The sequence below is a fragment of the Tinamus guttatus genome, unplaced genomic scaffold, assembly GCF_059628265.1.
Source record: "Tinamus guttatus ecotype Peru unplaced genomic scaffold, ASM5962826v1 Tinamus_guttatus_pri_ptg000646l, whole genome shotgun sequence".
Classification (NCBI taxonomy): domain Eukaryota; kingdom Metazoa; phylum Chordata; class Aves; order Tinamiformes; family Tinamidae; genus Tinamus; species Tinamus guttatus.
In genome coordinates this window covers 999,902-1,016,713 of record NW_028289180.1, presented here as the reverse complement: position 1 = coordinate 1,016,713, position 16,812 = coordinate 999,902, and the positions used below count along the sequence as shown (strand labels likewise).

Genomic DNA, 16,812 nt, shown 5'->3' with positions numbered 1-16,812 from the left:
GATCTTAAATGTATGATGATCTTTAACACTTGCTTTGCCATTCAATTAACAAAGAAACTATCCTACTTTTCCTTCATGATTACATTTATCAGTTGTAAACATTTTGACTAAAATATATTTTTTAATAATTTTAAGTATGAGTGCAATCAGCACTCATATTTTTCTTTAACTTTTCATTTCCATGTGTATTTCCTTTAAACCACTTACTCAGTGGTTAAACCTCCCACAGGCATCAGTGTGCACTCTTGCTCTCACACACACATACATGCTTCTTCTCTCTTTTTTTCTTTTAATCTGAAAGCTTTAGAAGTCAGAGCACAGTCCCTTTCTGCATTTTTAAAATAATGTAGTGCACTTTACACTGTATCAGTCTACAGAGGTAAGCTGCTGATAACTCCCATTGCTTTTTCGTCATTTATATTTGCACTGGAAGAATGCTGAATTCCAATTAAAATAAGTTTTTTAAAAGCACCGGACAGTTAACATTCTCTTCCTTAATTTAGGAGGAAACTGAAGTTGTCACAGCACATGAAAGAGACGTCTATAAAGTAATAGGGTCCTAGGTACCAATTGATCAACGAGAAAGCAAACATCGAAACCTTTTTTATTTCCTAAAATTAGAAAACATTTGCCCAGTTCACAGTGTTTGTCATTTCAGCAGTGACCAACAGCGATCAAACTTGCAGCAAGGCAGGCCAATGCATCATGGACTGCGTTAACAAGAGCAGAGGGAGCAGGTCAAGCTAGGAATCCTTCTCCTCTGTTTGGCACTTGTGAGTCTGCATCTGAAGCAGTGACCTGTTCTCCTTCTTACAAGAAAGATATTGATACACAGGAGTGGGTTCATCAGCAGTCCTCCAAGACAGCAAGTCACACATAATTTACAAGGAGAGGCTGAGATAACTGAGGCTTTTATTTCAGCCTGATGAAGAGAAGGCTCAAGGGCGAACTTAGTGCTGTGACTACCTGATCACAGGATACAAGAAGATGGAGCCAGACTCTTCTCAGGACTAGAGGCAAAAGAACAGGTCCGAACATGGGAAATTCTGACTAGATATTAGGAAGAACTTTTTTACAGTGTGGATCAATAGCGGTCAAATACAGGTTGCCCAGAGAGGCCATGGAATCTCTGTCAGGGAGGCATTCACGACTTGCATAGACAGCCCTAAGCAATCTGATCTAACTAGACATGCTCTGAACAGGGAGATAGGCTAGACGAGCTCTGGAGGTCACTCCCAACCTTAATTTAGATTCCAAACATAAACCTATTTCAGATGATTCCTTAAACTGGCATTTTTCTACTAAAAAGTGAACAGAAATAATACTTCTGGAAGAGGAAGCATGCTGAACTGTCTATAATCATCCCTGAATAACTAAAAAGGCATTAATTTTCAATGTATTTTGTCAAATAATTCAAGAAAAGTGGTGTTATAGCCGGATGACTGAATTACCTTTTCTAAAAATGCCAGGCCAAGGAGGAAAGCAACCCACAAAATCCCAATTTTTCAGGGATACCTTTTAGCACTAAAAACAAACTTATTGATTCAGGGCCAGAATAACTAATATAGAACTCTCCACTTAAAATCAGTCAGCCTGTCTAATGTGGCAATAAGCAAAAACAGACTAATATCTTCAAAATGTTGCCAGTTGAATGCACAGCATTTATTCTGCGGTAACTAACAATCTAATTTAATAATGTCTGCTATTGCATACGTTAAACTATGTTGAAAGGGCAAAGCAAGAATTGTGTTACTCTACAGCTCACCCCTAAAATAACAAAACTTTCCAACATCTGGGTCCTGTTTCATAGGCTTAGGAGCATCGAGGAAGCATCCCTTGGATGCTTCAGTGGGGCCTTCTGGAACAGATGATTACCAGGGGTCTCTTTCGATCTCAACTATTCTGTAATTCTGTGATCAACAAAGTGACACTCTTCCTGCAAAGAACTACAAAGGCATTGACTATGGAATGCTTTTGTTTTGCAGTTAGATTATTATATGCATAACTCGATGGAAGAAAAAAAAGAAAAGATTCCACAAACCTTGTACATACATAACATAGAATATAAAGTCATAAACCTCCTTTGATTATCTCTTACAATTGCATTTTGTGAAGACAGCTTTTAGAAAAAAAAATTTGGAGCGCTTTGTATCACAGGACATTTCTCGAATTCTTGGAAAATCTGAGCTTAACTCTCAGTTATCCTATTTTGTGTAGTTTTCCACTATTGTATAAAATGCATTCACTGTCTAAAACAAGCCTGTAGAAATCATAGGAAATTGAATTAATCTTTTGAAGAATGTAATTTGGCAAGAGGAAACAAAACAATGGTTGTCTCTATCTGCATTTTCTTTGGCTAATGAAGTATAGATGACAGCATAAATCCACACCGTGAAGCTATCTGTTTACGGGAATTAAATTATCAGTTACTCAGTACTCCAGTTTTAGCAGTAACCCAGTATTATCAGTTACTCAGCAGTTAGCACTGCATGAAAATAAAGACACTGAGATCTGCTTCATCACCAGTCATGCAAGGGGCAAAATGGAGTTCCAGGGTACCCTCAAGTCACGAAAATCCTATAGAAGTTAGAGACAGCCTTCTTCACTCATGGAAACACATGTTATTCCCTGAATGCTAGCAAACTATTCATCAAGCTGCTAGTGAGTACTGGTAGCACCTCCTCCCTGAAGTAGATTTAACCTTCACTTAATCTCTACTATTTTAATTTAGAGCAAAGGGAAAGCAAGGACCTTACACGATCTGGATCCTAAGAAGGAAGCAGAGGTGTAAGCTGCGAGACAATAATATATTTTCCAATTTGCTGCAGTCAGTGATGGAAAAGGTGATGTATCAGTGTTCTTTGGATACCTATGACCCAAAGCCAACTGCATGGATGCACAACTTCTTATCATGTGAAAGCGGTGCCCTGCCAAAGACCTGAATATCCTTAATACAAGTACGGCCCAGAAAATATTGTTATCCACTGGATATTAGGACTATTGATAGAATCTTAGGTAACAACAGAGTAGGAGATAAATAATCTATAAGAGCTCTACCAGGGTAGGCAGGACGTTTTGGACTAAAACTAGATGAAATGCAGACATTATTCATCACCTTGTCTCTTATCAAAATTTAGCTGCTCAGTTCAGGGGAAGGAAGTGAAAAGGCTTTTCTGCCAGCTAGTTATAAAATAAGCCATCTACAATTCAGTGCAGTTTAAAATCGGTAGAATAATTAATAGATTCCTTTTAAAGTAATCTTCTGTCCCTTTATGACCATCATGAAGCAGAATTAAAACAAGGTTTTGTTTTATTTGTTATTTTTAAGCTCTCATCTGCAGCTAATTAGCCATGAACAACTGCCAGCTAATACACCAAATGCTGTTCTGCATGCTTTATGCCTAGCAGTCTATCAGGCTCACTGGTGTTGATAATATATGAGGGGACAGTACCCAAAAACTGTGGTACTAACAGCAAACATAATGCTTAAGTAACAGTTTGACATTATTTCTCAGACTGTAAGGAATTTTTGAAATTAACTGAGCTCCACCACTTCCTGTGGGCCAGTGAAACAGACAATTGCTTATTTTTAGTTTATACTGAACTTGTTCTATATTATTCAAATGAATACAGGCAAGTAGAGGAATGGTAGCAACATGACTGTGTCAAATCATTATTCTGCAAACCTGTAATTATATTGCATGTTTGCTCTCCTCCTGCCAGCCTAGATACAAAGGAGAGAACTTCAAGAACCTCCCTACACAGCTTAGGTTCAAATGGATCATTATGCCTTCTGTACTCTTAAGCTCAATTTCTGTAACCTTGCACATCTTTCCTTTTGTATATATTTGTCCTACAACCCAGTCCTAGCTTTTTGTTTTTTCTTTTACATAAAACTACCTCCTATTTGTCCATATGTTTTAATTAACATTGATGACATCATACAGCATCTCTAGCATGATTGCAACAAAGCTGTGGGTAAGGCTGCTTTTTCTCTGATGTGTGATTTGAAAGTCATCTGTCTTAAGATGTTAAACAGAATCAAATCACAATTTTGATTCCCACATTACAGAGTGTAGCCCTCACTGCCTCTATATACATTTTTTTTTATTTGCTAAATACCTATCAGTAGAAAATTTTAATTAAGTAGAAAATTTAATTCACTTTTTCCTTGAAGTTCAGGACCTTCGGATGTGCTAAGAAAATGTAAATATATTTCATGTGATGTGTTCCTCATTGTGATCCTTTTTCATAATAGTAATAAAAAGAAATCTGATCTGTATTAACATGATTTAGCCTAAGATCATGCTCTATGATCATTCCAATACTCTCTATATTTTCTTTCTTAGTTGTTGCCCATTCTGTTAGTACTAAAAATAAATTTTACAGGCCTACAACTGCCTGCATCATTCCTTTTACCTTTTTGGAATATCAGTACTATTATTTTCAATTCATTTTTTTTTCCTGGTGCATTCTTATGTTCAGTTTCTCAAGTATCATTGTTAATGATGGAGTAAATAATTTCAGCTAATTCATTTTTTACATTGAAATTTGCATAAAATGGATGGAATTTCTCAATTATTTTGCAACACTTCTGTACTGCCTGTATTGGGAGTTATTAGCAGTTTTCTAAATTGCTCAATTACTTATAATCATTCATAATACAGAAAGCATATTTAATCACCTAATGTTTGCCTTGAGTACCAGTGCTATGTTGGTTTGTACATACCTATGATTCCTAGCGACAGAAATTAAGTCTAGATGCATTATGCAAGAATATGATTCAACTGTTTCTGAAAAAACACTCAAAGCAATAGGACAGGCCTACAAGGCTTTTCCAGTCATATTGCATGAGAAAGTTCCCATGAGAGTGAAACTAGAAAGTATTCCCCAGGACTGAGGATATTTAAAGATCATAAAAATCTTTGTGTGAACCATACACTTGACATGCCAGAATGCCTTTTAAATGAATATTTAAGGGGGAATGATTTGCCCCAAACATTTATATGTTATAGAGCATCTTAAATTTTCACTTTAGATTTCTGCAGTGAATTTCTGCTGTCACTACGTACTTCCAGTCAAATAGTAAAAACTGAAGAAAATGTTACAAGAACCTGTGTACTTAGCAGTTGGCTGAGGTAAGCCTTAAGGAGGGTTCTGAGTTGCAAATGACTGATTTCTAATCTGATGTCTCAGAAGTTCAAAGACACCATAAAATATACATGTTTAAGTGTCTATCAGTTTTGTGTCATGGAATATGTACACCAAATATAAAAGTAGACTAGTGCATGCATTGATTGTTACAGACAGAGATAAACATAATTGACAACCAGTTATAATGATTCGAGCGTGTCCAAATTTCTGGAGCCATTTATAGTAAAATACTACACACTCGGTGTGTGATGACTGCATGTGTCTACAAGACATAAATGAGCATTAAACAAGCAAAATTCTGAGAGCTGCCAACAGAACTGTATGGGTTAATAGGTGGTTTTTAGAAAGCCTTTTCAGACACAGCCTCCATGGTTATCGTGTTATCATCTCATGAATCAGTTGGTAAAATGCTTTGCCAATGAATATCAGGAAGTTCAAAGCTGTTGGCTTTCGCCTACCGTACCAAGATCAGTCTTAAGATCTGTTGGCAGACTTAACTTTCTTGATCCTTTAACTGAAACAACAGAAAAAGGAGAAAGGCAGTTGTTAATAAGTAAGAAAGAAAAAGTAGCGAGGGAAAACAACATGCCATCTTCTGGCTAATAACATATTGAAAGTTTGTAAGCACCTTTTTTTTAAAACCATGTAAAGGCAGGATTATTGTTTAAATATTTTCATGTACCACTATTCAGCAAAATAAATGTAACTGAGAAAAGAGGCACTGGAAAAAAATAATACTCCAGCTCTCAAGAAATGAATAGTGCTTTACACAACTTAGACTAGGTGTGGCAATATCTTACCTTGCAATGAAAGGAGTGATGAAAAAGCAAATGAGATTAAAGTAAATATTACAAGTGCTGGTTATGCAGCAAATCACAAATATTTAAACACCTAGCAACTAACTTAGTAAGAGGGTGTCATGAAATTATGAGTTCTGACGACTTTATCTCTAGACACTATTTGAAAAAGAGAGGGCATATTGTACAGATAATAGACTCTGAACATATTATTGCACATATTGTGGAGAAGATGATTGCACAGAAATGAAGTATAGCAGCCTCAGAATAAAATGTGGTTTTATCTAGACATTAAAATAATACACACTATTTCCTGAAGATTTAAATGTGTTGCATACTAATTAAAAACAAAACTATGATTTTGCTTTTGTTCAAAAATGTTTTGTTTCACACGTGAGCATTTTTAAACAATGAGCACCAGAGAATGAAAATGAAGCATGTCTTGCCGCAATCAAAAGAGCCTTGAATTTTTAAAAGAAAAAATAGTCTTAAGAAAATACTTATTAATTATGCAGAAGACTTCACTTCCAGTATCATTTCTTTATGTCACCATCATTCATCATTTTTTGACAGTTTTCTGTCTTTTAAAGCTTACCCCCATATCGCTGATTAATAAAAGTGAGCAATGAAGTATTAGATAATTATTTTTTTCTGAAGAAAGTCCCACATGATAAATATCACAGTGGCAGAAACACTGTGGAATAAGTCACTTGCAAATGCTATTTAATAAGCATTTAGGTCAGAAGGATGCCCAAAACAGCCTCTTAAAGCTTCATGTCACAGCGCGCCTAAAAGAAGCTTAAAAGCTGAATTTTGAAGTGTCAAAAGCTACAAAACCTGCAATGTGGAAATGCAAAATACCAAATCACATATGCACTAGGAAGTATCTGGGGGAGGGAAGCGGGGAAGCCCTTAATGCTCTTGAGCAAGGCAAGAAGAACCAGAGAGTTCCTCTCAGTAACTCTTACATCTGTCACTATAACTGGGTGCTTTAGGAGGTTATATGTCACAGGGGTGATGCTTTTCAAAAGGGCCTTTTGAAAACACTCCATTTATCTGTGCAGATGTCATGCACTTTTACGCTAAGATTAGACTATTTCAGAACTGCAAAACCTAGCTACATTTGACACTAATCAATGCTTTCATGGTAGAAGTTTTGAGTTTTTAAAGTCCTACTTTAACAAGAACTTCTAAATCTACGTTACAGGTATTTCTGTAGTACCGGTATTACATGTTTTAGGTTTTATGTCACAGCTATTACTGCTTCTGTTACAATTAGCAAACACACCATGGAGATAATGTCTGAATTGCAAGACTGAAGAAATAGCTCCCAAATATTTACGTGAAGGCTCTTAGTGGATACACAAAGTGAGCACTTTCTGATTCCTCTCAAAGATGCTAAATCTGGCTGCTCCCATGGCTCTGAAATGACTGAGACTGGGGAAAAAAAAAAACGTTATATATAACGCATATATGAGCATAAAGCTCATGAGCTGGGCTACAGGTACAGGGACAGTATGGTCATCCTGGGAAAAAAATGAGAGAAACAAGAGCATAAACTTGGAGTCCTTCTTTAAAGGGAGGTGTAATAGGGAATATAGGGAGTAAAGGATAGAGAAATATAGCACTGGGAAATGAAGGAATTAGAGTTAAGGAAGTCAGGAGCTGCTGCAACCACCATCTCCAACTCCAATTTTCTTGGTGTAGGACATGATTGTGTGATCATTTAATATTAAATTGATCAGAAAGTAGATAAGTGCCATGTAACCTATTTTTAATATCTAAATTATTCATATCTTACTAGCTCTACATTTATTATAAAGGAGGATCACACTCAGTAAACCTGTCTTGCTAAGTAAGAGCTTTTGAAACTCAGTTTATTATAATAATGAATCATAAAGGCATAATAGGATAGCAAAATCATTTATCACCTTTACTTGTTTGTGTTCAACTTGAGGCAGCCAGCAGAAACTGTGATGCCCCAGTGCAAAACATTGCGCAAACCCATAGTGAGAAAGCCCCTACCCAGAAGATCTTTTTGTCTTAGCAGTCAAGACACCCGAAGACGGAATAAGGAAGAGACTCACAAAAAGTTGCTATGTATGGTATGGCCTCTAGATAAGATGAGAACCCAGATCTCTTGAGATCAGATGAAGTCATATCTGGGAGCCCTATGGCTCCTGTTAGACCTTTAATGAAAACACTAGGGCACAACCAACACACAAATGGTGGTGTTCTCCTTCCAGCCAGAACAACAGTGTGCGCTCATGTAACTTAACATTATGCAAAGAAAGGTGACTTCATACAGCTGTTTTTCTATTAGACAGCTTCTATAACACTTTGGAATACCTGGCCCCATATTCAGCTGCTAAAATAAAGATTTAAGGCCTATTATTCAAGTATTCAGGTGGACAATAAGGGCCTCTTCATGTACACTGCAAGGTCCTCAAGGTCCTAGAGGTCTGGTTACTGGGGCTCAGGGTCAATGCATGGACTATCCCCTTCCCCTGGGAACCGCTTCTAAGTTGAGCCGTGACCACTCGGCCCATCCCTGAGCTAGGCCACGGCAAAGCCGCACTCCAGCCCTGCCACAAACCTGCCTCTGCTTGACCAGGCAAATTCAGGCTCATGGCCCAGCCTGGCCTGGGCCCATGGCCTCCCCTCCGGGCCACTGAGGGGCTGTGTGGGACCCTGGCTACCATGCCTGGGCTGGGCCTGCTCTCTGGCTCAGGGGCGCAGCGTGGAGCCTTCACAACCCGTGCGGAGCACCAGCCCTCACAGTTGCCTGCCACACACACGGCCCTGCTCAAGATACCAAACACATTGATTCAGCTGACCAGAAAACCACTCACAGGCCAGAAAAAGTGCTACAATACCACTTGTGCTCTCTGTGCACAAAAAAAAGAACAATATTGTTTTATTAATTAGCCTTCTAACATTGTTTTAAACTCAATATAAACAAGTAGAAAAGAGTACGCTGGCAGTGTAAAAAAAAAGTAGTTTCTGAATAAATCATATTCTAGTTCTATGTGAGAAAATGGTAGCTTTGCATGGGTCCAGTCTTTGCTAAATTTAACCATTGCAATGAATCAAAATAGTAGCATTTGGAAAACGAAATAGGAACTAGAAACCATTTCCTTAAGAATTTTCTCAGAAGTTCAAGGAAATCCACTGTAAAAGTATATACACTGCTTTCTCTAATTTGTTGTCTTAAATGAATTTTGGATATGAGTGCCAAACAGGAAGGCGATTCCTCAACACAAATTTCATTTAAAAATGCACTTTCATTTGAGAATTCACTCTCCTAAGTACAAACTAACGAAATTCTTTCCTACTAGCCTTTGAAGGAAATCTAAAATGTCCATTGCATCTTACAGAAAATCTAACTGCAAAATTTAAAAATTATCTCAAAGATGTATGCTTCGTGCTCGCAGTGTGTTCTCAACTACATGCTTCACTCATCATTATAAAACTATATTATAGAACATAATAATGACAAGTTAGTGAACTCTTAGCTTTCAATAAAAGGATTCAGAACCTCTTTTGGCCTAATTTTGCAGAAAAGTATGAAAAGATGTATCCCAATAACACGCACAGTAAATAGCCCTATTTTAAAGCCCAGCTCATGATTTTCTGAGACCTACAGCATGAGTGTGAAATCCTAGTGTTACAACAATACTGTTACAATCTATTTCGCTTTGATATTCTCATGTTTGCAAAATCTGAGTTGCAAATACTGTAAGGCAATATATATATCTTCAAAACGGCTCTTTTTGTTTTAGTTCTCTATGTGCCATGAAAATGCTTTTATTAGTTTCGGCTTCGTAAATTACTAATCGCTGGACTACATTCAAGATGAATGCAACTCTTTAAAATAAATAAAACACACAAAATAATAACAGAAGATTTGGAGATGGCATTTTAATGGGAATTTATATTATTGTAACTAGGAAAAAAAGGAAAAGTATCGATCAGTACTTACCAGAGTACAAGGAAAGGAAGTATGATATGCCACACTATGAGCAAAATGAATGCATTATAGCTACACTTGCTTATTTTTAAGCACATTTAAAAATCAGCTACTAGAAAAAAGCTCTAAGAAATGATCCTAAGACAGTAGACTCACATTAGAGAGATCAAGGCAGCCTAGGCATTTTCAGAAAAAAGTCTCTAGGTAAGTGCTGAACTCCACTTTCTGAAGGACTATGGATAAAAAAAGGAAACATTTACATCTTTTAAAAAGGCTAGGATATTACTACAGAGTTATTGTGGTTGATCAGCTAATATTTTTATTTGAGATCATATTTCTATGGCAAATTATAGCACTTAGACACTGGTGGTTGTTCTTTATCAAAAAAATATGTGCATATTTGTATAATATGTATATATAATCATAGGGCCTGCTCATTAGAGAAAAAAAGCCTTTTAAGAAAACAGGAAAATAATCATCTAAGAAAAATCCTGAATCCATTCAAAAAATAGAAATACACCTGTAAGATTCTATCAGTTCAAATATTTTCATATTCTTTACCTGAACATGCACCACATATGCTTAACTTTCCTTTAAATGTGCAGACTTAGTGGTATATTCTGCTACATAACAAGCACTTCTCCAAAGAATTCTTCCTTTTGGAAGTGTGACTGTGCACTTCACTTCTTAGGGATTAATAAAACACAGTGATGCATGACATGAATTGCTTATATAGACTTGCAGGAAGAGATGCCAATCACCTTTACCTGAAGTGGGAGACTTGCAACGCTCTAGCTCCAGGGAAACTGGACTGTCACTGAGTTCAGTCAGGCCTGAAAGAATGGAGTTAAAAAGTTAAGTTACAATCTAACAGGGCATGCTTCAACTTCGGTGGTTGGTGGCATTCTGCACTTCAAAGTCGATTTGGAGAAAGGAATGGTGTGAAAGGTAGGGAAATACCTATTTCAGAATACCTGCAGTTATCAGACTGCAACTACAGAAATTTAGATCTGGTTTAAAATCACACTTATTAATTCAGATTTGTGATTGATTCAGATTTGTTTTCTGAATGCCTCTGGATAAGCAAAGACAAAGTGTAGCTAATGAATGTAAAAAAAGGGAAATACAGCTTAAAATCTAAATGCCTGTGATACAAATCAAATCAAACTAGCTCATTCATCCTTGGTCAGACTGATGCATAAACAATTCTGTATTCTTCCAATTGCTGCAGAATGCAGGAAGGAACTCATAAAACAGAAGAAAAAGACATTTCTTGAAAAAGAAGAAAATAAAAAACTGCCTCTACTGCTTTGCATTTGGTTCCTTTTTATGAATTCACATAAGATAACTCACTTTAAAGAGCAAACACTACAATAAAGATGCCTGAGTATAGCATCTGGGGCAAGACACTTCATATACTCTTTATTAATATGTGTGAGGAGTCCACTTCTAGTAGTCTACCATGGAAGACAACAATGTAATCTTAGTTTACGCTGCTTGAAAGGTATGGGCTTGTGTCAGTGATCATACTAAGATATGCTGCATGATGAAGCATGCCCTTTGGCATGCGACATGGGGAAACCTGTGCTTGAGTTATCCTTGGGCTATCCATGAGTTATCCATGAGTTACCATGGGCTGCTGGAGTAGCCTGTTTGAGTTTGAATGCAACCCACAGTCAGATGCACATAATGCACAGATGCACATAATGCACATAATGCAGTACTGATCATGTGTCTACAAACACGCGCACACACAACAGAGTTTAAGTATAAGTACCTGTGAAATCAAATATCCTACTAGGATTTCTTAATATGCTTTAATCAGGTAGCATACCTCTTGCAATGTGGCATATGTTTTAACCTTTATGACTTCTAGACTGTCCATCCCTGAGACCCTACTCACTACAATCTGTGTATACTCTGTTATTTCTGATAACTTTCCAGTCAGCAGTGCTAGTTTTTTCATGCTGAAAAGAGGGGGATCTTGATGTATGTGCTGAAATTTTTATTGCAGTGTAATTTCAACGCTCTAAAATACAGGGCCAATTCTGATAGAATTTTGGCAAAAAAGTAATACAGATGCAGCTTGTTAAGTAAGCAGTAAGGGCATATTTACTCCTGACTTTTACATCATAAAAGATCACAATCTGTATATTAATGTCAAAAACCAATGGCTTTCTTTTCTTATTTTGAAAAATTTCTTTGAATCGTTGATTCATCCTAGAATTTAGAGAGAGTTTTATATTCCAATGAGTTCTTAGCACAGTCACATTTGAAGTTATGACAAAATTCAGGCACTGCAACCATTTGGGGAACATCTCTACATGCAGCTTTCTTACTGCAAATTTGACTTGTACCTCATTCTAGGGACTCTATATGTATCATTTCAATCTGCGAATTTGGAACATACTTGACCTTTTGCTGCACAGCTTTCTGTGAAAGGCAGCGTTAATTTGAAACAATGTATAGCATCAGAGGCTTTGATTAAATAAAAAGAAATACTAAATTCTGTTTATTTTCCAAATCATATCAAAATTGTATAATTAAAATTGTACTATAATTATTAAAATTGCAATACTAGAATTGCAATAATGTGATAATGAGCATTTTGTATATTGTGTAGAATTAGTACTGGTGACAGTTACAATGACAAATCCCAGGTCAGATTTTGCTTCTCAATAAAATTTCCTTTTTTTTTTCATTGAACCAATATTACCACTCATTGCAAATTATGCTGCTATAAACTATGTAGGCAATGTACCAAATCACACCACTGTTCTGAAAAAACAGGAGCAACCACAGTGAGAATACCACAAGCTCTTTATGTATGACAACAGTTTTACACCTTAATACTCTAAACATACACTTAATGGTATGATATTTTAAAGTAGGGAATATGTGAACTTCTCTAAGCCACTATCATTTCTAATAGTCACCACCAACAGATTCTTTTTAAAAAGTGCAATAAATCCCCGGATTAAGCGGTTCAATCATCTGCCTTGCATAAAGCAGTTATCTTAATTTAGATTATTATATTTGCCTACACAGACACTTGCAGAATTTACACTAACGTAAGTCTTTCATTTAGTTATATTATTATTGTAACCAGTTCCTCTTGTCATCCATTCAAATCTCCAAAATCTTCTTTAATCTTACTGAATTATCAGACCCAAGGTCGTTCTGTGACAATACTTGTGCAATCAAATAACTGACTGAGTAGGAATAAACATACATTTTATCAACTTTTGAAGTGCCACTTTGGCTTCAGTAAAAAAAACCTTTTGTTTCTTTCACTAGTTAAGAAAGCAAGCTCTCAATCTACCTTCTTTGTACTACTGCTTATTTTCTATAGTCATTGCTTTTTAAAGGAATATGTTTATTAATGCCTCATATTTACATATTTTGGTGCAGCTCAATTTTCTTGGACTCTTTGAGAGACTTCAACAGCTACTGAAGTTATATTTGAATAATACTTTCAATTTTCATTTTGAAATTCTATGGGCCCCAATTGTGTAGCCACAAAAACTATCTGTGAGAAGATACACCCATTGACATTAGAATGAAGCTGGCTTTGATTGGAACAGATTATAAACATATGAAAACCATGCAATGGAAAATATTGCATGGACTTTTTAAAAAGTTTACTGTAATTACAGTAAGATTAAAATTTACAGATTACAGTAAGATTAAATTGTTTGGACTGATAATTTACTAAAAGCACCCAAATCTGTCAAATCTTTGCTAATAAATCTTATAAATATCTGTAACCCCATCTATTTGGTTTTCTCAATTTTCTCTGAATTACCATCCTATGATTGATTTATAGATTTAAGTATAATGCATACTCTGTCAACTATAGCTAGTTGAAAATATGGCTGTTCACTTAAAACTCAGCTGTGATATCTTCTAATCTGTTGCCACATGTAATTTAAAGTGCTAATTACAGATCTACAAGGACTCCTAAGCTACAGTTTTCTGTCTGTTTTTTTCAGAGCTAGGATAGTTTGCTCACATGCTCTCAACTGCTAGGTCTGAAGGAGAAATGAAGACTTCTCAGTGAGAAGTCTGGATTCGGAAAAGTAGTTTCCAATGGATCAACACTCTCTTAACTTGCTGGCTTTTTGGATGCTTCATGAAGACTAATCATGTTCTTGGCTTGTCAACAGATAGTACGAATTCATAATAAGAAATTGACTTTCTTTTGCAAGTCCATTTTCATCTTCTGATTCCAATACTCTCTCTAGCCACAGCAAATTAACTTGTTTTAATATTTCAGTAGATGTTATCCATTGTCAGCTAATAACATATAAAACTTGATTTCAGATGAAAAAAAAAATCCGCACTACTTCCTCTCCTTCTAAAATTTCCTCACAAATGTCCAGGCATGAATTTATGACCAAGATGATCTCTAGTTCTTCCTGCAGTAACCTTCTCACTCTTCACTTATCACAGTAAACAGCACCACTGTCTTCCCTTATACTTAAATCCATAACCCTGGTTTCCTCCTTGGAACATCACACTTCTTTGACTCTCAGATTCAGGCTAGATCCAAAATGGACTTTTCTTTTCTTGCTGCAGTCACCTCCAAAATATGGTAAACAATAATCTAAGCACCTAGTTCATTGATAACATCTTCTTTGGCTTTAATTCTTGTAAATCTGATTCTCTCACCAGGCTAATCCTGGTGATATTTTCTTCTTGATATGTTTTTCTAATTGAAACAACCTCCAATATATTTTTTGCATTAAGTTTTTCCATTTTTATTAGATGATCCTCAATATTTCAGACCTCATGCTTACGCTACCAGCATTTATTTTCGTTCTTGACTTGATAACATCAACTCCACACAATTCACCACAGAACTTCAAAAAAAAAAAAAAAGAGTTTATTTTCCCTTCACCATCTGTTATAAGAGGAGATAAAGTCCTATTCAAAGTCTGTAAATCCATCCTCAATCCACCTCTTAAAACTGATCTGTCATATAAGATATATATCAAAGCACAACCTGAGAATGATTTAGCAAATGAAGATTGGGTATAACCAGCTCTTACTAGCCATTTTACATTCTGTTATGAAATTATATTTTTTGTTGTATTGTCTGGTGTGAATTTTATATCATAAGCAGTTTGGGGTCATGGACTGTAACTAATATATTTGTGCAGTACGTACACCTGTATAAATACTAACCTGCAAAAGCAACAACCAAATAATTCCTGTGGAAAAGGGTGAAGCTGCTAAGGACCCTACAAAAGGGTCACACTCATATGCTTCAGTTATTGCATATCCTGAAAGATTTGAGGAACTTTTCAGATTATGGAATTAAAGGTAGAAACCAGATACTGCATTTGCAGATGCAAATAAACTCAATGGCCTTTTTCATTTAGGATGATTGTCTTGCTCTTGCCTTGTCTTAGAATTTATTAACTTTATTTTTTGGGGGAAAAAATATCTATGATTGCAGTCAGTCCTTCAGGTTCTATCTCACAGACTTAGAAATAAAACTATGAAGACTTGAGTAATAAAGTCTAAGGTATTATAAAACAATATATAACTAAATATATAACTGGCCTAGTTATTTTATATATATATATATGCGTGTATATATATATTTATATATGGCCTTTAAATAAACAGTCCATGTTTTATAAAGCACTATGAAATAAAATCATGGAAATTAGTTGCTAAGCAATCAATCCACAGAACAGAAACAGAATTTCTACTGTAAGTGTACAATTTTATTTTCACAAATATATGATTTCATATTTATGCAAAGTAATGGAACAAGCACCACCTCTTTCTGTCTTGCCAACACCAAGTATTTAATTTAAAACTGCCTATCCAATTGTTCTGGGAAAATCACTTTAAAAAGAGATGAATAGGAGGCATCCTAGAGACCTAATTACATATAAGCATTGCAGTTAATTAAGATAGATACAGCTCATCTTTTTAACAGTCATTTTAGCAAAATTAATTATAGCTTTGTTCATTACATTCTGCAGTGATGAATACTAATATTTAAATTGCATATCACTGTAACTTAAAAATTTAAAAATATTAAAAACATTAATTTTCCTCCCTTTGTTGCATTTTTTTACCCCCTTTATATTCTCCATTAAAGATCAGAGCTATGGGATGGTTCCCCTGAGCCAAATAGTCAAGATTAAAATTTAAAATTTCACAGCATGCAGTCCAATGCTTACTCTTTAAAACCACATTGCTCTTCTGAAAATAGGAAAGAACTAATTTATAACTACAACCATGTAGTGCCATTGCAAAACAAGAAATGCTTCATATAAGTAGATGAATGCTGAAACAAATTCAAAAACAATGGAAGATATTGTCATCAAAAATTTAACATTATTGAAAAAAATAATTTCTAAGGCCAAATCTGCCTCACATAAATCAATGGGCATAAGAAGAAAACAGATCTGAAATAGCTGAAATATAGAAATATAGAAAATTATTGAAATCAAGCACAACTGACGTTACAAAATGTAGTAAATTTGCATGCATGCTGAATGTGTTTAAAAAAAACACATTACAAAGCACAAACACACGCGTTGAAGTCAGGCATATTCTGATGGTGATACGGCTATTTGCCTAACCTTTATTAAACTTACTCTGATAGGAAGTACGGATCCGTTTCGTTAAATCTGGATAAAAGTTAGACAGGCCACGCATGCAAAAGTTGTCTTTGGAACATGCCAGTACACCAGCATCAGCAGCAGGCAGAGGAAAGAGAGAAAAAAACAGTCTAAAGTGAAAGGAAGTGATATCATAACCAGCATCTAGAACAGCCAAGGTGAAGAAATTTCAGCAGATGCTTACCTTCAGAAGATACAACAAGAAAAAAATTAAGAAAGTAAAGGATGTGGGATGGATGGTGAGAAA

The 16,812-nt window shown here is 35.6% G+C and overlaps 1 protein-coding gene across 6 annotated transcripts in view; it reads right to left on the bottom strand.

Annotated features, from left to right (window-relative positions):
* STXBP5L (syntaxin binding protein 5L) overlaps nucleotides 1-16,812 on the bottom strand; it is a 174,516-nt gene that overhangs the window by 28,545 nt on the left and 129,159 nt on the right. For 2 of the 6 annotated variants that reach the window (XM_088535787.1, XM_088535790.1), the window contains exons 19-20: nucleotides 16,542-16,613; nucleotides 10,689-10,754 (exon numbers count right to left, since the gene is read on the bottom strand). In XM_088535787.1, coding sequence (XP_088391913.1) covers nucleotides 10,689-10,754; nucleotides 16,542-16,613 — 138 coding nt within the window. Of the gene's footprint in view, nucleotides 1-5,617; nucleotides 5,669-10,688; nucleotides 10,755-16,541; nucleotides 16,614-16,812 lie in introns of all 6 variants that reach the window. The other 4 variants (XM_088535789.1, XM_088535791.1, XM_088535792.1 and 1 more) reach the window with 3 other exon arrangements.